Raw genomic sequence first — 23,336 nt, 5'->3', positions numbered from 1 at the left:
GAAATATTGTATCATTTCTTAATGCATGCATTACTAAATGACAATAAAAGAGGACTGCATGTCTTCATAATCTAATTGGTTATTGCAAAACTAATTCAATAGATCCTCTGTCCTCAAAAGTGCTGCATCACACTCCCAATGTGCCCTGAACATGTGGAAATTTTTGGGGAGTAACTTCCCACAGGATATCCTGCCTGCAGGTGCCATGTATCTACTTTCTGTCTGTATTGTACTTTGTGTTACACATTTATGATGGGTAATTTGTCACATGGGTTGGGGTGTAGTAGAAGCAAATGAGTATAGTTACAAATTCATACTTTGTCTTTAACTCAATTTATTCTGAACTAGAACCAGAGAGGCAGCCGGAATGATTTTTTTTGTTGATTGCTCTTGGAATGCTAAGCTTGTTTATTTCCCACTAGATTGCTATTATATCATTATTACGCCGCTTATTTCATTATAGCACTAGTTTTAGTTCCATTTGTTTTTTATTGCTACAAGATTGTTCGTCTTTGCTGATTTCTTAACAAAGAATTAAATGTACTCTTTCAAGCTTTATTGTTGTGTCATAGTGCTGTCCTCATGCTTAGTCTCCGAGCGGTTTTTGGGGGCGGGGCGGGGGTTGACATCGTAAAGTAGCAATTGGCACTAACACACAAACTCGAGATCAAATAAGAAAAATAGTTGCCTTTAATTCATATCATACAAAACAGGTTATTTGTCCTCTGACCAAGTTTAACTAGCAGTCATTTCAAGTATTGTGTACAAGCGTTATCCATATTTTGCAAGTCCTAAAGAACATTTCCAAAATGACAGAATATCTCCATTATAAACAACTTCCCCACTGCAGCGCTTTAGTTCAGATGAAGCCACAAATAGTGAAAAATACCAAGACCTATGAAACAAGTAACAAGTATGGAGAGGACAAGGTAGATTTATGCACTGAAGATTTATCAGCTGCATTTGGTTCCCCCAACGTTTTCCCATTGTTTTACAGTCATTCTTTTCTGAAACCGCTGAACAAAGTATTGACAGCATTTAAAATGGACTGGAAAAAAGTGTTTAAAAATCTCAAATATTTGATAAAAAGAATTATGTGCATTTACAAACCATATGCAATACTATGGGAAATTGAGGGTCATCGTTAATAGTTGAAACAACTTTGTTTGCTCGTTTAGTTCTAGAGACAATTGTTAAAGGTCAGCAATTCGTACAACACCCAAACCAGGTGAGAGCGAGGCACTTGCACAAAGCCCAGAAACAAAGTCACATTCCAAAAAGTGTTCTTGTGCTGCAGAGAGAAGACTACATGGGTCCCTTGGGTAAATGGAGGTGTGGGTGCTGTCGCAGTCTCTCCAACAACGCTTCCTCAGTTGGCTCCTCCAAATCATCCCTAATATTTTTTAAAAATTTGGAATTAGATGAGATTACCAGAAGTCACAAAAACATTGGTGACATTTGTGATACAAAAAACATAGGAACATTTAAACTCTTAGTCCAATGGCTGAGAGAAAAATGGAGGGCAATGTAGGTAGGAACTGTTAGATTGATCATAGAGCAGGCTATAAGATCAGCACAATATTGTGGACCATAGAGCCTGTACTGTGTTGTATTATGTTCTAAATAAAACCAAGGTGAATACTGGTGCTTTCCAAAAGCAATCCATCTCTTTTTCTTGTTACAAATGACAAATACCATCTCCCAACTCTTTGAGAAAAATCGAGATCTCAATGAATTATCCAGAGGAGAACCTAAACAAGTGTCCTTAATTGAGGGATGGGAAAGAACATTAGGATGTTCGCCTCTGAAGCACAATCTCCATATCTTCATTTTCAATTCTACTTGCTGGAAATAACAATACTGTTATCCTCTGTATTTACTCGCAACACCCAAATTCAGGCCTTTAGAAAATCTGAGGATGCTATCCAAAAATTATGACCTCCAGATCGCCTTGCATCTCCATTTTGCAAATCAGTTATAAATTAAATAATAATTTGTTTTGAGTTGTTGTGCTAAAGTGGACAAATTGACATTATGCTTGCATTTGCCAACTCGCTTCATCTTTCTACATTTCCCTGAGGCCTACTCACGTATTCTTTACAATTTACTTTCCTATCTATTAATGCGCTGTGGAAAAAAATAGCAAATACACTTCTGGCTTTCACCCAAGTCATTGATTTAAGTAGTAAAAGATTTTGGGCCTCAGTACCGGTACAGCACTGATTACATATTATCAAACCCATCTTAAAATAAAGCCCAGGTGAGTGAAACTGGCAGTCAGGCTGAGTTACATGCATGCAATCAACAGCTAAAGCCATCTCATAGGTAATAGATCAAAGTGTGCAGTCTGACCACATTTGGCTGAAAATGGTAAACAGAAACTGGGAGGAAACATCTCCAAGGCCATCCCTGTCCTTCAAGTGACCACGAAATTCAAGGTGGAAGCATTCACAATTATATTCAAGCAGAAATGCTCCAGATTTCACCCGAGATCTCAAACTTAACAGAAGCCAGTCTTCACCAAATTCATTTCAGTCCACGTAAAAATCAGAACTGGCCAGGAGAATGGTTCCCTTGTTGGATTTATTGGAGGCCATAGTTTCATGAAAAGGGGTCAGCCATTCGGGACCAAAATAACTCTGATGGTAAATGTTTGGAGCTCCCTGTCCCAGAGAGCTGCAGGAGCTGAGACCAACAGACATTTTAGCTACAACAGAATCAAAAGGGATTGGGCAGGGAATTGGTTGTGAGCCCAAAGATTGGGTCGGCCTCCACCTTACTGAAGGAGGACGACAAAAATTCTAAAAGATCCACAGGAAATGGGAAGGTACTCACCTGAACATATCCTGCACACTCATCTGATACTCAGATTCCTGATCTGAGACAGACAGATGATAGCTCCGATCCCATTTATGAATGAAGTTCTGTGTCAAGCAGAAGGGTATGTCATGTGATACATTCCATTAAAAAATACCATGTTAAAAATCTTCATAAAGATATAGAATGTACTGTAGTTCAAACATTCTAATATAGAGTTAATGCCACGTTCAGTTAAAATCGGACCTCCTTGTCAGTGCAAACTAGCAGCAGAGTCGCCACCAACTGTGTTCAATTCCTGCTTACAGAAAGTTCACATCAAGGCTAACTAAGTGCTTTGCATTCTGATGGTCTTCCAGTCATGGAGCATGTACTTGGACAAGGATGCAGGGTCACTGAAGAACCTGCACATCAAGTGAAAGGGCAAATCAACACAGATTTAACTAAGGTTTAATTGTATACAATCGCAAAGACAATTCTTCATTCCCAGACGTGCTTGCATTTTCAATTCCTACTTTGGGTCAGGAAATCAGCTTTTAATCCAAAGCCTTAATTTTAAAAAATGATCCCCTTCAAGTGGAACTTTGTCAACAGACAGGAGTTATTGCAGTAAGTAGTTTTGCTTTTTTTTTTTGAATTATACTTACCTCAAGAATCAAAGCCACAAAGAGGTTAACCCAAATAACAGAGGAAACCAGCCACCAAGCTACAAAATAGAGCTTGGACCACCTGCAAGATGAAAAGGCAAAGACCTTAGAAATTAAACAAGATGCCATCCATTATTAAAGTGTTCTTGCTGAATGGAATAAATCGCTAACCCAAAGACACACAGAAAAATGTACACAAAATTTAAACAAATAGCTGCTGCTTTACATTGCTTGGTTTTTGTCAATGATACTAAGTCACAAAATTACACAGTCAAATACAATCAAGACAAAATCTCCACTTCATTTCACATTCAATTTTAACTACAGTGGAGTCCTGTCAATTGGGCCATCGGTGAAGTGGGATAGCCATTATTTGGGATAACTCTTGGAGAACTAAAACTAATTCAGAAAATAGCCAGGATACCCTTCCTTTATCTGGGACACTATGCCTCTTAATTGGGACAGAAGACTGTTGCTGAACAGTTTCTAACTAGCGTCAGTCACTGGCATTTGTGTGGCTCTTACACACTACACAGTGCTCAGAGTGAACAATTTTAAATAGCATCAGTTGCTTGTGTTTGCCTTCAAAAATCAGTGATTTTCATCAATGATATTGGCCAGAAATAAGCAGGAAAACAAAACAAATTCAGAACTGTTTTGCTCACCGCAGTTTCAAGCATTCAGACTTGGAGATGCCAGAAACAGCCAGGAGTGAATATGAAATGACTTCACTACTACAAGGTAATCATCTTGAATGTTAACAATGAAAATGAAGATCTGAAGGATGCAATCATCTAAATCATTGTATGAAGACAGTCCATTACCTGCACTAGGTGTCTGTGCTGATTTTGCTCATTTACAGTTAAAAGTAGTATACACTGGATGAATTTCTCTCTGGGTAACTATTAAGAACGAATAAGCAGTTTTATAGTACTATAGTAGTTTTGCTAGTGTTCCAATTTGTTCTGTATTTCATTTAAATACTTAATTGTTACTCAGTTAAATGGTAGTTTGTCTATTTTATACCTTTTTAGCCATTTTGATGAAATTTCAGCTAATTGGGGTAGCTACATAATTGGGCCAAAATGTACCCAGTGTACCAAGATGTGTCCCAATTAACCAGAATCCACTGTTTCACAAGGAACTCGGCTACAGTTCTCGTGGCAAAAGGTTCATACAGTTCCCGTTCCACTACATGAACTCAGCACCACCCTGAACAATGTTAACTTAAACTCATTCTTCACAACAGTAATTGGATGGTAAACTAACTACAAAACTTCCAGAATTGCAACTGATTATCCAAAATAACACAATGGCAAATGAGAAAGGGGGAGTCCACGGACGATAATTTAAAAAAAATTCCAGAGCAACGCTCACAAAACACTGGAGGAACTCAGCAGGTCAGGCAGCTTCTATGGAGGGGAATAAACAGTCAACATTTTGGGCATCTACTGTATCCAGTGCTGCCAGTGTGGCCTCCTGTAAATCGGTGAGACCCAACGTAGACTGGGAGACCGCTTCACTGAGCACCTATGCTATGTCTGCCAGAAAAAGCAGGATCTCCCCGTGGCTACTTATTTTAATTCCACTTCCCATCCCCTTGTCAGTCTGTGGCCTCAATGAAGGCACACTCAGGATGGAGGAGCAACAGCTTATATTCCGTCTGGGTAGCCCTCAACCTGATGGGATGAACATCAACTTCTTTAACTTCTAGTAATGCCCCCTCCCCCTTCACCATTCCCTCTCTTACCTCATCTCCCTACCTGCCTATCACCTCCCTCTGGTGCTCCTCCCCAATTTTCTTCCTTCCAAGGCCTTCTCCTATCCGATACTCCTTCTCCAGCCCTGTATCTCTTTCACTGATCAACTTCCTAGCTCTGTACTTCACCTCTCCCATCCACACCATCACCACCACGCCCACCTCCGATTTCACCTTCTTTCTTCCTCTCCTCCCACCACCTTCTAATTCTGACTGATATTTTTCTCCAGTCCCGATGAAGGATCTCAGCTCGAAACATCGATTATACTCTTTTGCAAAAATGCTGCCTGGCCTGCTGAGTTCCTCAGCATTTTGTGTGTTTTGCAAATGAGTTATCCTAAGTTACGTGAAAAGGCTAAAATTAGGCTATTCAAAAATCAAATTGACATAATTTTATGAAAGGAAAGTGCCAGAATAAAATGTTTTTTTTGTAGATGCAATCAGCAAAATGGATTACAGCGGGAACTGTAGCAATGGGATTCCTAAAGGCATTTGATAAAAAGGTGGAAAATATTAAACTTATTCCACAAATCAAGAGCTTATGACATTCAGGGTTATGACACTGGGGTGGCATGATAGCACAGTGGTTAGCACAACGTTTTTTTAAGTACAGGTGACCCAGGTTCAATTCCCACCACTACCTCTAAGGCACATTCTCCCCGTGATCTCGTGGGTTTCCACCCACATCCAAAGATGTACTGGTTGATAGGTTAATTGGTCATTGCAAATTGTCCCTAGATTAGGCTATCGTTAAACCAGGGGTTGCTGCGCGGCGGGGCTAAAAAGGGCCAGAAGGGCCTATTCCACGCTGTATCAAGAAATAAATTAAAATAACTAGCAAAGATTGTCTAATTACTAAAACAGTCAGGATTAATGGGTCATTTTGCAGGTTGCCAACTTCAGACTAATAGGATGCCACAGGGATCAGAGCTGGAATGTCAACTGTTTACAAGGTGCATTCAGTGACAGGGTTGAAGAGAGAGGGAATTGTGGCCAAACCTGCCACTAACAGGTGTGAAAGCAACCAAAACAGAATGCTGGAAACACTCAGCACGTTGGGCAGCATCTGTGGGAGTAATATCAGTTAATCTTTCAAGTCCAGGACTTAGTTAGAATTAGAAAGAGAAACACAAGTTAGCTTTCAGCAGATAGGGAAAAGTTTAAAAAACAAAAGGCAGTATCTCTAGTTATTATAGGAAAGTTGCTGGTAAACGCAGCAGGCCAGGCAGCATCTCTAGGAAGAGGTACAGTCAACGTTTCGGGCCGAGACCCTTCATCAGGACTAACTGAAAGAAGAGATAGTAAGAGATTTGAAAGTGGGAGGGGGAGGGGGAGATCTGAAATGATTGGAGAAGACAGAAGGGGGAGGGATGGAGCCAAGAACTGGACAGTTGATTGGCAAAAGGGATATGAGAGGATCATGGAACGGGAGGCCTAGGGAGAAAGAAAGGGGGTGGGGGGGGTCGACTGTACCCCTTCCTAGAGATGCTGCCTGACCTGCTGCATTCACCAGCAACTTTTTTGTGTGTTGCTTGAAATTCCAGCATCTGCAGATTTCCTCGTGTTTGCATCTCCAATTATTGATCATCTCCACACCTTGCGCCACATAGGTCGGCAACCTCGCCATCTCTTTAGCATTTAATCTGTTTTTTTTTTTTACGGTGGTGAGTTACTAGCTCAACATTTAACCGAGCACGGATGGAAAACTTGCAAGGAGCTGGCCGGAATCGATGCATTTAAGTGGCTAGCATGTAGCACATGACAGACTATATAAAAACGCAAGAAAGCAAGAAGGAGGGCAATTTGCAAGGGATATAACTAGGTTAAGCGAAAGGCCAAAAGAATAATTGTCAGAGTAATGTATGCAGAATTACAGGATGAAAGGAAAGAATAAAGAGCCATCATATATAAAACACAAATTTAGTATACAAGTTCAACACTGAGGCAATTTTACATTACATTACGGGACCAGTTCAAATCGCATAGATAGTCAGTAAATTGACCAGGAATAAAGAGCTGGTATCAGTACAGAGGGCATTAAAAGTACCTAATATTCATTATTCATCTCTTCGGCTTGTCTCTTGTGACCGCAAAAGAAACATGGTAAATTTTCAACCGGGACAAAACATGCCAAACCCAATCGCCCATACCAAGGCAAATTTAGAGGTCCTGTGCCTGAATAGGAACCACTTTTATAGTCAAGTCTAGCACTAAACTGTCAACCATCTGCACAGAAGTATCTTCAATTGAACTCCCAAACTTTCGTGGCTGAGGACCTGCCCCACTATGAGACAGGTACCTCAAGTGCTGAAATAACACACAAGTGCTCAGCTACCAACTATAAATTCCCCAGGTCATACATTGTGACAGAGAGCGCTTGGTAAATGCACTCCTTGCGCACGCACACACAACCTTGTCATTCTGCTGTCATTGCGCTAAGTGCGCACACTTCAATGTCTTATCCCAATATATTCTCATAATGGGTCCTAATGGGATGAATTGATGGTGCATTTCCCCCGTACACGGCAGAGTATTCTACTTCTTTGGTAATGGGATATGCAAATGTGTATATGTTGTTTGCATGCTGTATTTAAGGAGGATACATCTGTTTAATTTGTAATATGGCTGTAACTACATTGTGGGGTGCATCAGATTCTAATTCATGTGTAGTCTTAAATTCACTTTGCAGGTAATTGAAGATGATATGTCCTGTCGCCCTAATAAACAGGGATCATCACTCAGTAGCAGAGAGATTGGAGCTGCTAGGAGTTCACACCGGACAAAAATAGTATACAGCTATAATAGTGGCCAAAGGACCTAGGGTAATGGATGAACTGAAGGAAATTTATATTAGGCAGGAAATGGTGTTGGATAGACTGTTGGGTCTGAAGGCTGATAGGTCCCCAGGACCTGATGGTCTGCATCCCAGGGTACTTAAGGAGGTGGCTTTAGAAATCGTGGACACATTGGTAATCATTTTCCAATGTTCTATAGATTCAGGATCAGTTCCTGTGGATTGGAGGGTGGCTAATGTTGTCCCTCTCTTCAAGAAGGGAGGAAGAGAGAAAACAGGGAATTATAGACCGGTTAGTCTGATGTCGGTGGTGGGAAAGATGCTGGAGTCAATTATAAAAGATGAAATTACGACACATCTGGATAGCAGTAACAGGATCGGTCTGAGTCAGCATGGATTTACGAAGGGGAAATCATGCTCGACTAATCTTCTGGAATTTTTTGAGGATGTAACTGTGAAAATGGACAAGGGAAAGCCAGTGGATGTAGTGTACCTGGACTTTCAGAAAGCCTTTGATAAAGTCCCACATAGGAGATCAGTGGGCAAAATTAGAGCACATGGTATTGGGGGCAGAGTACTGACATGGATTGAAAATTGGCTGGCTGACAGAAAACAAAGAGTAGCGATTAATGAGTTCCTTTCGGAATGGCAGGCAGTGACCAGTGGGGTACCGCAGGGTTCAGTGCTGGGACTGCAGCTGTTTACAATATGTATTAATGATTTAGATGAGGGAATTAAAAGTAACATTAGCAAATTTGCCAATGACACAAAGCTGGGTGGCCGTGTGACATGTGAGGAGGATGTTATGAGAATGCAGGGTGACTTGGACTGGCTGGGTGAGTGGGCAGATGCAGTTTAATGTGGATAAATGTGAGGTTATCCACTTTGGTGGTAAGATCGGGAAGGCAGATTATTATCTAAATGGAGTCAAGTTAGGAAAAGGGGAAGTACAACGAGATCTAGGTGTTTTTGTACATCAGTCACTGAAAGCAAGCATGCAAGTACAGCAGGCAGTGAAGAAAGCTAACGGCATGCTGGCCTTCATAACAAGGGGAATTGAGTATAAGAGCAAAGAGGTCCTTCTGCAGCTGTACAGGGCCCTGGTGAGACCACACCTGGAGTACTGTGTGTAGTTTTGGTCTCCAAATTTGAGGAAGAGCATTCTTGCTATTGAGGGAGTGCAGCCTAGGTTCACAAGGTTAATTCCTGGGATAGCAGGACTGTCATATGTCAAAAGATTGGAGCGACTGGGCTTGTATATTTAGAAGGCTGAGAGGGGATCTTATTGAAACATTTAAGATTATTAAGGGATTGGACACGCTGGAGGCAGGAAGCATGTTCCCGCTGATGGGTGAATCCAGAACCAGAGGCCACAGTTTAAGAATAAGGGGTAGGCTATTTAGAACGGAGTTGAGGAAAAACTTTTTCACCCAGAGAGTGGTGGATGTATGGAATGCTCTGCCCCAGAAGGCTGTGGAGGCCAAGTCTCTGGATGCTTTCAAGAAAGAGATAGAACCATAGAACAGTACAGCACAATACAGGCCCTTCAGCCCACAATGTTGTGCCGACCCTCAAACCCTGCCTCCCATATAAGCCCCCACCTTAAATTCCTCCATGTACCTGTCTAGTAGTCTCTTAAACTTCACTAGTGTATCTGCCTCCACCACTGACTCAGGCAATGCATTCCACGCACCAACCACTCTCTGAGTAAAAAACGTTCCTCTAATATCCCCCTTGAACTTCTTACCCCTTACCTTAAAGCCATGTCCTCTTGTATTGAGCAGTGGTGCCCTGGGGAAGAGGCTCTGGCTATCCACGCTATCTATTCCTCTTATTATCTTGTACACCTCTATCATGTCTCCTCTCATCCTCCTCCTCTCCAAAGAGTAAAGCCCTAGCTCCCCTAATCTCTGATCAAAATCTATACTCTCTAAACCAGGCAGCATCCTGGTAAATCTCCTCTGTACCCTTTCCAATGCTTCCACATCCTTCCTATAGTGAGGCGACCAGAACTGGACACAGTACTTCAAGTACTGATGGATAGAGCTCTTAAAGATAGCAGAATCAAAGGTTATGGGGATAAGGCAGGAACTAGGTACTGATTGTGGATGATCAGCCATGATCACAGTGAATGGCGGTGTTGGCTCAAAGGGCCGAATGGCCTACTCCTGCACCTACTGTCTATTGTCTACTATTGTGTTCTCTGGTATATATCTTCTAGTAAATATTGGCAGCTTTCTTTTTGCTATTTTCACAAATTTTTGTAAGTTTGATTTTTGACGCACTTAATAAACATCCTTCTGCAATAGTGCTAAGCGAATCCACCCGGTCATAACCCACATATCTAACACACACCATCCTAAACAAACAGAGGCAGTGTCACAGCATGGAAGTAGATCATTAATACTACCATATCCACAGTTTCATTGCCAAATTCTTTGTCTAAATTCTAACAGTACATTAGATACATATTCCCCACAAGGTTGGGAGGTTCAATACTTAGTCTATATCCCAAGAAAGAATAAAAGTTAAGCTACAAAGTCTGCCCTATCTGACACAAGTTCATAAGTCATTGCAATCGTTTGCTATTCAAAAGCCATTCATCCTCTGTATTTCCTGTCATTGCTTAATTTGGCCACATGGTGGCGCTTCATGACAACATGCAAATATAGTTCAGCAAGAAATACAGCAAGCCTTGCCAATACCAATGGTGCCAGTCAATAATACAAAGAAAAAAATATAAGCAAAATAGAGACAAAAAAAACTGATTGGAAGTCATTAGCCAAACAACCCAGATATTAGTCGTGTTTTAACGCTGACAACTCGAGAAAAATACATAATTCAAGGGACAATCAAATCCAATGAGTTTCCCCTACATGCAGAAAATAAAATACACAAAGTTTGGTTAAACACTTCCTTGAAAGCCTGGAGACAGAAGGGGCAACCATCAGTTGAAAACATGCCATTTTTACCTCAATAGGCAAAATGGCCTAATTCTGAACACAAAATACTCTGCAGATGCTGGGGTTAAAGCAACACTCACAACACGCTGGAGGAACTCAGCAGGTCGGGCAGCATCCATGGAAACAATCAGTCAACGTTTCGGGCCGGAACCCTTCATCAGGACTGAAGAGGGAAGGGGCAGAGGTGGGGGGAGGGTGGGAAGGAGATTTCTCAAGCTTATTGGAGGTATTCAAAAACTTTAGATTTTGACACATTAAGAAGCCTTTGCCTCTCAAAGTCCAACCCAACATCCCCATCGTGAGAGATGGAAACGGGCAAAGCTAGCTTACAGAGCTATGGTGAAGCTGTATAGGTCAATCCGCTATACAGTGGATACAAGGAATTACAGAAATACTGATGAACTTCAACCATATCATTGACTTTGAATGAAGGTCATTAATGGCCTAAGGCCCCAAGGAGGAAACATTTAATCATGTGCATGGGCCTATTAACAAAAGGTAGCAAGCTGCTTTGATATATGTTATGAGAAAGAAAAGGTGAAGTAACCATTCATGATCAATTTCATCAGAATCTTGAAAACCAACACAGTCAAAGGAACACACACACACACACACACACATAATGCTGGAGGAACTCAGCAGGTCAGGTTGCATCTCTGCAGAATAAACAGAAAACATTTTGGAAATCAAAGTCACTTTTTTTTTAAAACCATACAATATAGTTCCACTTTCCACACATGATAACGCAGTAACAACTTCTGTACCATACCCCACACACGGGTTAAACTCCACTCTCTCACCGTTGGCAATAAGAACAGGCCAAAATCAATATTTTAATATAAACAGCAGCAACAAACAAAAACCTGGAGCAACCCAGTGGGTCAGGGAATGTACTCACGGGTTTACATATCTTGAAAAGACATCGAGGAAAACCTGCCAGTTGTTCACCACCATTACATCCCATAAGGTAACCAAAGCAGCCTGTTGTAAACAGAAACCAATTACAGCCATTCATTCCTGAAAGCATCTAATACATACAGTTGGCGGTTATTATCAGGAGCCAAGCTTCATGGCAGAAACTTCAGCCATTTTTGACACAGAATGTGACAACTTACAGCAAAGTCATTGAAATTGTTGGGCCAATAATTCAGTTGTTCATAGGTGCCACACTGACGTGTTAGGTTCTCTGGGGTGTCTTCATTAAAACTAAAAGCAAAGAGCACAAATAGCACCAGCCTCAATTTCTGACATTAAAAAGCAATATTTTCACATCCGATTAAAAGAGTTGTTTGTGATATACAAAGTTAGTGAATGAGAGTCCAAGCAAAATACAGAGCAGAAAGGAACAATGCTTTCTCAATGCAATACAAAATCATTTTCATTTGTATATTTGAGGGCCCTGTAACCTCGTCATTCACTCATACCAATCTTAGCTGCATTTCCCTTTCCAAATCACTCTGTTAAGAGTAGCTGAACTATACAAACTGGGATGAATAGACAGAGGTAACAGGCCTCAGACTTATGACTGAGGGATACGTTCCCATCCTGATCACCAGTTGCTGTTCTCAACTGGAAGTAGCTGTGCGTGGCCATTACCTGAACATAGTAACACAAGAAAATAGCAGGAGCTGGTCACTAGGATCCACAAGCCAGACCCTCCATTCAACATCACAAACTGTGACTGGATATACAAGACCACAAGACATTGTCCTAATTCTGCTCCTTTGGCCCAATGCATCTACTCTGGCACTTGATCATGGCTGATCCATTTCCCTCTCAACCTCATTCTCCTGCCTTTTCCCCATAACCTTTCATACCTTGACATCCAGATTCTATCAACCTCCACTTTAAATATACCCAATGACTTGGCCTCCAAAGCTGCCTGTGGCAATAAATTCAACAGATTCACCACGTTCTAGCTAAAGAAATTCCTCCCCATCTCTGTTTTATCTGGATGTTCCTCTGTTCTGAGGTTGTACCCTCTGGTCCTAGACTCCCCCACTACAGGAAACATCCTCTCCACATACACTATCTCAGCCTTTCGACATTCAGTAGGATTCAATGAGATATCCCCAACTCCTGCCCCATTCTTTGAAATTCCACTGAGTACAGTCCCAGAGCCATCAAACGCTCCTCAAATGAGGAGTTTTTCATTCCTGGAATCATTTTCATGAACCTTCTTTGAACTCTCTCCAATGTCAGCAACATGAACCAACATGTCGAGGAACCGACTAGAGAGCAGGCTATTCCGGACTGGGTTTTGAGCAATGAGGAAGGGTTAATTAGCAATCTTGTCGTGAGAGGTCCCTTGGGTAAGAGTGACCATAATATGGTGGAATTCTTCATTAAGATGGAGAGTGACATAGTTAATTCAGAAACAAAGGTTCTGAACTTAAAGAGGGGTAACTTTGAAGGTATGAGATGTGAATTAGCTAAGATAGACTGGCAAATGACACTTAAAGGATTGACGGTGGATATGCAATGGCAAGCATTTAAAGGTTGCATGGATGAACTGCAACAAATGTTCATCCCTGTTTGGCAAAAGAATAAATCAAGGAAGGTAGTGGACCCGTGGCTGACAAGAGAAATTAGGGATAGTATCAATTCCAAAGAAGCAGCATACAAATTAGCCAGAGAAAGTGGCTCACCTGAGGACTGGGAGAAATTCAGAGTTCAGCAGAGGAGGACAAAGGGCTTAATTAGGAAGGGGAAAAAAGATTATGAGAGAAAACTGGCAGGCAACATAAAAACGGACTGTAAAAGCTTTTATAGATATGTAAAAAGGAAAAGACTGGTAAAGACAAATGTAGGTCCCCTGCAGGCAGAAACAGGTGAGTTGATTATGGGGAGCAAGGACATGGCAGACCAATTGAATAATTACTTTGGTTCTGTCTTCACTAAGGAGGACATAAATAATCTTCCAGAAATAGTAGGGGACAGAGGGTCCAGTGAGATGGAGGAACTGAGCGAAATACATGTTAGTAGGGAAGTGGTGTTAGGTAAATTGAAGGGATTGAAGGCAGATAAATCCCCAGGGCCAAATGGTCTGCATCCCAGAGTGCTTAAGGAAGTAGCCCAAGAAATAGTGGATGCATTAGTGATAATTTTTCAAAACTCGTTAGATTCTGGACTAGTTCCTGAGGATTGGAGAGTGGCTAATGTAACTCCACTTTTTAAAAAAGGAGGGAGAGAGAAACCGGGGAATTATAGACCGGTTAGCCTAACTTCGGTGGTGGGGAAACTGCTGGAGTCAGTTATCAAGGATGTGATAACAGCACATTTGGAAAGTGGTGAAATGATCGGACAAAGTCAGCATGGTTTTGTGAAAGGAAAATCATGTCTGACGAATCTCATAGAATTTTTTGAGGATGTAACTAGTAAAGTGGATAGGGGAGAACCAGTGGATGTGGTATATTTGGATTTTCAGAAGGCTTTTGCCAAGGTACCACACAGGAGATTAGTGTGCAAACTTAAAGCACACGGTATTGGGGGTAAGGTATTGGTGTGGGTGGAGAGTTGGTTAGCAGACAGGAAGCAAAGAGTGGGAATAAACAGGACCTTTTCAGAATGGCAGGCAGTGACTAGTGGGGTACCGCAAGGCTCAGTGCTGGGACCCCAGTTGTTTACAATATATATTAATGACTTGGATGAGGGAATTAAATGCAGCATCTCCAAGTTTGCGGATGACACGAAGCTGGGTGGCAGTGTTAGCTGTGAGGAGGATGCTAAGAGGATGCAGGGTGACTTGGATAGGTTGGGTGAGTGGGCAAATTCATGGCAGATGCAATTTAATGTGGATAAATGTGAAGTTATCCACTTTGGTGGCAAAAATAGGGAAACAGATTATTATCTGAATGGTGGCCGATTAGGAAAAGGGGAGGTGCAACGTGACCTGGGTGTCATTATACACCAGTCATTGAAAGTGGGCATGCAGGTACAGCAGGCGGTGAAAAAGGCGAATGGTATGCTGGCATTTATAGCGAGAGGATTTGAGTACAGGAGCAGGGAGGTACTACTGCAGTTGTACAAGGCCTTGGTGAGACCGCACCTGGAGTATTGTGTGCAGTTTTGGTCCCCTAATCTGAGGAAAGACATCCTTGCCATAGACAGAGTACAGAGAAGGTTCACCAGATTGATTCCTGGGATGGCAGGACTTTCATATGAAGAAAGACTGGATGAACTGGGCTTGTACTCGTTGGAATTTAGAAGATTGAGGGGGGATCTGATTGAAACGTATAAGATCCTAAAGGGATTGGACAGGCTAGATGCAGGAAGATTGTTCCCGATGTTGGGGAAGTCCAGAATGAGGGGTCACAGTTTGAGGATAGAGGGGAAGCCTTTTAGGACCGAGATTAGGAAAAACTTCTTCACACAGAGAGTGGTGAATCTGTGGAATTCTCTGCCACAGGAAACAGTTGAGGCCAGTTCATTGGCTATATTTAAGAGGGAGTTAGATATGGCCCTTGTGGCTACGGGGATCAGGGGGTATGAAGGGAAGGCTGGGGCGGTGTTCTGAGTTGGATGATCAGCCATGATCATAATAAATGGTGGTGCAGGCTCGAAGGGCCGAATGGCCTACTCCTGCACCTATTTTCTATGTTTCTATGTTTCTATGTAAACAAGGGGCCCAAAACTGCTCATAATACTCCATGTGAGGCCTCACCAGTGCCTCGGCATTACATCTTTGTTTTTATACTCTAGTCCTCTCAAAATGTATGCTCACAGTGCATTTGCCTTCCTCAACACCAACTCAACCTGCAAACTAACCTTTACGGAAACCTGCACAAGGCCTCCCAAGCCCCTTTTAGACCTCGGATTTTTGAATTTTCTCACCACTTAGAAAACTGACCACACATTTATTCCTTCTACCAAAGCGCATGACCATGCACTTCCCAACACTGCGCTCACTTCTGTAACAGCTTGTCGACCCACTTGCTAACTTTTTATGCACTATAACGCCTAGATCCCTCTCAACTCCATTGATTTGCAGATAATTTGCCTTTTGGTTACCAAGGTACAGGACTTCATACTTCCCCATGCTGAACTCCTTTTGCCAGGTTTTCACAACTCATATCCCAACTGCACTACAAGCTCACTCAAGAGTCAAGTTTATTGGTCGTGCATACATCAAAACAGAGAAGTGCATCACTTGTGTTCACAGCCAACACCCCAAGAGTGTGCTGGGAGTAGCCTGTAAGTGTCCCTCACATCTTGGTCCCCAACATAATATGCCCACAATGCTCAGAACAACAACACAGATCACAGTAAAACAAGCTGCATACTTCTCTCCAACTCAGAAACATACACAATCCTCTAACCCCGAGACAGGCAGTCTTCTTCAGCCTCCATCAGCTTCAAACATGCAGGCAGTGGGCCTTTGAGTACCCCAGCAGACTCGCAGAGATTTACAGACCCAGGCTCCGGCCAAACAACTTCAGGACTTCCAATCTGATCCTCTGCAACGAGCACAGGACCCATCGATCACCAGGCCTTGATCTCTGGATTTGCCGATGACGGAGCCCTGGACACCAGGCATCAAACGCCGATCTCACCAGTTTGTGAACCCGGGGCGGGGTCCATTGAACCTTGTTCTTCCTGCCCAGATGGAACTCCCACTCCAGAACCCACAGACTTCTCACTGAGCCCCCAACCTTCATCCACACTGGCTTGTCAGCCAACTTCTGGACGAACATCCCACCCATCTGCAGACAACCCAAGTCCCACGTAACCACCCTTTGAATACAGACTGGAGACTTAACACACCTATCTGTCCTTTAGTTCCCTGACGTTCCTGTGCCCAGGTCATTCACAGTAAACTTGCTTAGGCTATGAAGAGGACAAATCAGACCCAAAGTGCATTGTCCACTTCCAAAATAGTGGACACATGACAAAAGTAATTTATTATTTATTTCGGGCTTTGGGGTTCTGCTATTTCTATCATTCATTCTCTGAGGTTTCTAATTTTGTGGCTATCTCTGTGAAGAGCAAGAATTTCAGGTTGTATTTTGTATACACTCTCTGATATTAAGTTGAACCATTTGAATATATACTTTCACCAACAGTTTAAGACCCACTAAAAAACATAAGGATTTGTACTCAGAATCAAACTTACCTTGAATTTGTAAAGTTATGGGGAACTGGTATTTTGTCTTTAAAAATTACGACACCAACAATTGCAAACACATAATATGCAACCTGCAACAGAAAGACAATAGCACTTGGAACAATGAGTGTTAAGCCTTGTAGAAATTAGAGAACATAAAAAGGGAAATGCTGTATTCCGTGAAGTGACAGCTGTATTTGGCAACATACACAAAATGCTGGAGGAACTCAGCAGGCCAGGCAGCATTTATGGAAAAGAGTAAACAGTTGATGTTTTGGGCCGAGACCCTTCATCAGGACTGGAAAAAAAAGATGAAAAGTCAGAGCAAGAAGGTGGGGGAAGGGGAGGAAGTAGTACAGGGTGGTAGGTGATGGGTGAAACCAGGAGAGGGGGAGGGGTGAAGTAAAGAGCTGGGAAGTTGATTAGTGAAAGAGATAAAGGGTTTGAGAAGGGGGAATCTGATAGGAGAGGGTAGAAGACCATGGAAGGGAAGGGGGAGGAGCACACCACAAGCATCTGTATTGACAGTCACTTCCCATGACAAAGCACAGATGCCTAGCTCCATAAAGATGCATTGCACCAGCTCTCCAAAATATCTTCAGCCCCAACCCTATGACCCACACTTCCCCCAAATTGGTTGTGAAAATAGAGAATCCCACATATTACTCAGTAGTTTCATAATGCGATGGGAAGTATAATTATTGGAAATTTGCATGCTCCAGCCCAATAGGCATCTGGGCTCCAAAACAGGGGTTCCTAACCTTTCATATGCCGTGGACCAATAGCATTAAGTAAAGGCTCCATGGAACCCCTGCTCTAGAGCTTGAAGCAAGCCTACACAATTTATTGATTCAAAAAGATCGCACTGATTGCTTGAACCACAAGGCTGGGAGAAATACCTCAGAAATGTGGATGTTTAAAAATGCGTCTCCACAGCTGAGATATTATTGCAGAGAAAAGGAGAAATGAGAAAACTTACAAATTGTAATTGTCAAAAATAATGCAAGCAAAATTACCCAAGATAAAACAAACACTTCAATAAAGATTTCGCTGAGCAGAGGTTTCCCAACCCTGGGGTCTACGGAGCCCTCGGTTATTGGTAAGAGTCCAGAACATAAAAATGGTTGGGAACCCCTTCCCAGTCCAGAGCAAGGGAGGCAGAATAAGAAATGTTTTCGCATTAGCCTGAAAACGGAAACTAAAGTCAGCCACCCCATATCGCCATTCAAACTTAAACAGAAGAGATTCTGCAGACAACACACATCAAAGTTGCTGGTGAACGCAGCAGGCCAGGCAGCATCTGTAGGAAGAGGTGCAGTCGATGTTTCAGGCCGAGACCCTTTGTCAGGACTAACTGAAGGAAGAGTGAGTAAGGGATTTGAAAGTTGGAGGGGGAGGGGGAGATCCAAGATGATAGGAGAAGACAGGAGGGGGAGGGATAGAGCCAAGAGCTGGACAGGTGATTGGCAAAGGGGGTACGAGAGGATCATGGGACAGGAGGCCCAGGGAGAAAGAAAAGGGGGGGGGGGAACCCAGAGGATGGGCAAGGGGTATAGTCAGAGGGACAGAGAGAGAAAAAGGAGAGTGAGAGGAAGAATGTGTGTATAAAAATAAATAACAGATAGGGTACGAGGGGGAGGTGGGGCATTAGCGGAAGTTAGAGAAGTCAATGTTCATGCCATCAGGTTGGAGGCTACCCAGACGGAATATAAGGTGTTGTTCCTCCAACCTGAGTGTGGCTTCATCTTTACAATTGAGCAGGCCGTGGATAGACATGTCAGAATGGGAATGGGATGTGGAATTAAAATGTGTGGCCACTGGGAGATCCTGCTTTCTCTGGCAGACAGAGTGTAAGTGTTCAGCAAAGCGGTCTCCCAGTCTGCATTGGGTCTCGCCAATATATAGAAGGCCAATATATAGATTCTGCAGATGCTGGAAATCCACAGCAACACACACACAAAACGGTGGAGAAACTCAACAGGTCTGGCAATATCTATAGAAATGAATAAACAGTTGACATCTTGGGCCGAGACCCTTCACTGGGACTGGAAGAAGCCAATATAAAAAAGTGGGGAGAGGGGAAGAAGTACAAGTGGCAGGTGATAGGTGTGACCAGGTAAGAAGAAGGTAGATGGGTGGGGGGAGGGGGGGATGAAGTAAGAAGCTGTGGGGTGACAGGTGGAAATGGTAAAGAGCTGAAGGCGAAGGAATCTGACAGGAGAGGAGAATGGATCATTGGAAAATGGGAAGGAGGAGGGAAGTGATGGGCAGGTAAGGAGAAATGAAAAGTTAAGAGGACAGCCAGTAAGGGTAATGGAAAAAGAGAGAAGGAAGCAGAGGAGAAACTACCAGAAGTTAGAGAAATCTGTGTTTATGCCATCGGGTTAGCGACTACACTGATAGAAGATGAAGTTGCACTCTCCTCAAACCAGACAGTGCCCATTAAAACTATTTCACAAGCATGCTTGAGATTTTAAAACTATCCCATTCCTTAACAATTTAAAATGCATTGTCTTCTTAACAATGGGTAACAGTGTTAAATTAAAATTTCAATACTTACCACAAGAATTCCAGCAAAAGCTCTCAGATTCTTCATCATATCAAGAAGACTACTAGCCACTAATGCCGTCAACTACAAAATACAAACAGTAAATACCTGAAAATATGCCAGCATGCAAATCAGGCAACTTGTACAGAATGGACATCACAATGTAAAGCGCACATTTCTAGATTCAAAAGTCTTCAGGAACAAATCGCGTTCAATTATTGTCAATTGGGATAGTCTACAGCAGTGGTCCCCAACCTCCGGGCCGCGAAGAATGCAGCAGTGCAGCGGTGGCCGGAACACACCCAGCACATCTTTAAGAAAAAAGCTGAAATAAACAAGCTAATTAATTAGGTGCCGCCTGGCACGCAAGTGTCAGCCCAGATCAGAGGCGATGCAATCGGCAACCGCCTCTGATCTGGGCCAATATATACGTGCCGCACGGCACCTAATTAATTAACTTGTTTATTTCGGCTTTTTTCTTAAAGATGTGCTGGGTGCGTTCCGGCCACAACTGCATCCTTCACGGCAATGTATCAGTCCACGGCCCGGAGGTTGGGGACCACTGGTCTACAGAAACACGTTACACTCATGAAAATGGGAGTATACCTCCACTTGGATTTTCTCATCAAACACAAGGCCATGAAAATACCTAGCAAAAAATGTCTACAAATAAAGATAGCTTTATTTGCCATACTTCCATTGAAACATACAGTAAAATGTGTTGTTTTTGTGTCAATGACTAACACAGTCTGAGAATGTGCTGAGGGCAGCCAAGTATTGCTACATAACATGCCCACATCATCTTTGGAATGTGGGAGGAAACTAGAGCACCTGAAGGAAATCCACATGGATATGGGAAAAATGCATAAACTCATTAAAAAAAGCGACAGAAATCAAACCCCAATCTATGCTACTGAGCCGCCTTGACACCCTAAAATGACCCACTACCATTCTAAACTACGTACAATAGTTGAACAAAAAGTCAAAATCTATTTGCAATCATACTTTCCATGTTCAGAAACAAATGCATTTTGAGAATTTATATTTGACATTAAGTTACTCTGTTGAGATTTCCTGTTGAGTTGCTGTCATGGAAACTTTGGAATTCTGAAAACAAAGTTCTAACATTATAAACTAATAAGGATAGAAAAGCTTTTGGCAGGCCATACTATCTCAACCCAACATCTGCACTAACCGCATGACAAAACCACAGCCAATAGTGGATGACAAAGTACAGGATTCCTTTTGAAATATAGTAAATAATCACTGACGCAAGAATCCACAACTTCCCCCCACCAGGGTAGACAATGGAAAAGACTCAAGGAAACCCCTCTTCAGACTGCAGGAAAATTTTCCAGCATAATCAAGCATATTGATGCACTTTACCAATAAATCCAATCACTTCAGGCATTTCTATTAAACTGCACAGCTGATCAAAGTTAAGACAAACTGGGAAACACCTAACTCTTTCATACAGAGAATGCAATATTACATCTTGTTATGGATAACTTCACAATTTCACATTGAAACAGACATGCAGTTCAGACATGAAATCTAATTTATTAAAAATACTCAAGATTTAGAGAAAATGTACATTTCAATGGAATCCTCCGAATATCCGGGCCTGCCTCTCGGTTTTTTTGCACTACCTTACTTTCCCTTTTCTATTTATGATTTATAATTTAAATTTTTAATATTTACTATCGATATGTACTCCAGGGAGCATGAAGAGCAGAATCAAATATCACTGTGATGATTGTACACTCTAGTATCAATTGTTTGGCAACAATAAAGTATAATAATTGAACTGATTGTGTAATGAAACCTCCATCTTACAAACACCTACTCCCCTTTCAAAAACAAAAGTACAATGCAGTCAGCATATCATAATCTAAAAATTACCTTGATGTTGGGTATTATCCGAAGGAATCGGAAAACTACGAGCATGTTCGCCAGTCGAACAGTCTCCCAAAGAGTGAGCAATCCATGCAAATCTGGATTCCTGGAGGGATGAGATGTTTTAAAGATCAATTATTTCTTACAAACTATAGACAGCTGTGGCAAAAAGGCATTCATGTGAGGCACATCCAACTAATAAAACTTTTATAGCACCTGCAATGGAACATCTGAAGTTTCATTTGATACTTCTGTAGCCCCCCCCGGCCAGCCTCAGGGTCGCTTGGCTCACTGTCGTCTAGGGAGACAGCCCTCGGCCCCACCAAACTGGGTAATAGTTTGTGCGGATGCTGTGTGATGTACCCCGCCCCGCCCAAATAACAGACAATACACCAGATACAATTAAATTATTTACAGTTTATAGATATTATTGGAACTATATAATTAATAGAGAATAAAATATAAAAGGAAAATAAAAGGCGCCACACTTATCAAAGTTCAATCTCTTCGTGCACAAAAAAGTTGGAGCTCAAGACCCTTCTTCTTCTTCCTTCGACTCCTCGACCACCTCGACTGGCCGCCTGGGACCAATAACGGTGGTCGACCAGATGCTCTACACGAGTCCGTCTCCTCTCCTCGCCGAACGCCCTCCTCGGGGTCCGACCCCGTTAGTGGACTCACAGCACCTGGTCCATCCTCAGTCTTTCTCTCCTGCCTTCTGCCTCAAAACCCCGTGCATACAAATCTTCCAGATACACCAAAGTCATATCAACTATCCTAATTGGTTCGTAACATCCTCTTATCACCCCCTAACCCACAAGCTGCTAGCGCAAAGCTTTCTCAGTGTTTAACATAACAAAGCATTCCCGATTATAACATAACAAAGAAACCATTTTAATTAGCCTCCGCAGTAACATAAAAGACAAAACCCCCTTACACTTCAAAGCACATTTATACGAGATCTAGATCTACTTTCTTAAATCACATTTTAAAATCAGTTCTGAAATTAGTTATTAGTGTAGGAAGTGAGGCAGAATACATACAAGTATGTTTGCATGTAGATGTTGTAGGAGCCATGTATCTATTTTCTGTCTTTATTTTGTTTTGTTGTGGGTTTCCTATGGCTACTTGTCTTGTGTGTTGGGGTGTGGTAGAAGCAAATGAGTACAGTTACATATTCACACTTTGCTTAGCTGTTGTTTACATAGAACATAGAATAGTACAGCACAGTACAGGCCCTTCGGCCCACAATGTTGTGCTGACCCTCAAACCCTGCCTCCCATATAAGCCCCACCTTAAATTCCTCCATATACCTGTCTAGTAGTCTCTTAAATTTCACTAGTGTATCTGCCTCCACCACTGACTCAGGCAGTGCATTCCACACACCAAACTCTCTCTGAGTAAAAAACCTTCCTCTAATATCCCCCTTCAACTTCCCACCCCTTACCTTAAGGCCATGTCCTCTTGTATTAAGCAGTGGTGCCCTGGGGAAGAGGCGCTGGCTATCCACTCTATCTATTCCTCTTATTATCTTGTATACCTCTATCATGTCTCCTCTCATCCTCCTCCTCTCCAAAGAGTAAAGCTCCCTTAATCTCTGATCATAATCCATTACATCGCAACTCTTAAACTCCATCCCTCGACTTATGAAAGTTAACACCCCATAAGCTTTCTTAACTACCCTATCCACCTGTGAGGCAACTTTCAGGGATCTGTGGACATGCACCCCCAGATCCCTCTGCTCCTCCACACTACCAAGTATCCTGCCATTTACTTTGTACTCAGCCTTGGAGATTGTCCTTCCAAAGT

The 23,336-nt window shown here is 42.3% G+C and overlaps 1 protein-coding gene across 2 annotated transcripts in view; it reads right to left on the bottom strand.

The window, feature by feature from the left end:
- Positions 1 to 688: 688 nt before the first annotated feature.
- The window catches only part of tpcn2 (two pore segment channel 2), an 86,177-nt gene continuing 63,529 nt past the window's right edge, over positions 689 to 23,336 (bottom strand). For both annotated transcript variants that reach the window (XM_072272767.1, XM_072272768.1), the window contains 8 exons: positions 21,534 to 21,633; positions 19,644 to 19,715; positions 17,093 to 17,175; positions 12,096 to 12,186; positions 11,879 to 11,961; positions 3,465 to 3,546; positions 2,836 to 2,924; positions 689 to 1,393 (listed from right to left, as the gene is read on the bottom strand). In XM_072272767.1, the coding sequence (XP_072128868.1) occupies positions 1,306 to 1,393; positions 2,836 to 2,924; positions 3,465 to 3,546; positions 11,879 to 11,961; positions 12,096 to 12,186; positions 17,093 to 17,175; positions 19,644 to 19,715; positions 21,534 to 21,633 (688 nt within the window). In that variant the 3' untranslated portion in view covers positions 689 to 1,305. The remainder of the gene's footprint in view (positions 1,394 to 2,835; positions 2,925 to 3,464; positions 3,547 to 11,878; positions 11,962 to 12,095; positions 12,187 to 17,092; positions 17,176 to 19,643; positions 19,716 to 21,533; positions 21,634 to 23,336) is intronic.

The sequence above is a fragment of the Mobula birostris genome, chromosome 11 (genome assembly GCF_030028105.1).
Source record: "Mobula birostris isolate sMobBir1 chromosome 11, sMobBir1.hap1, whole genome shotgun sequence".
Lineage (NCBI taxonomy): Eukaryota > Metazoa > Chordata > Chondrichthyes > Myliobatiformes > Myliobatidae > Mobula > Mobula birostris.
Note: the sequence above shows the minus strand (reverse complement) of the source record. Positions and strands in the feature narration are given on the sequence as shown.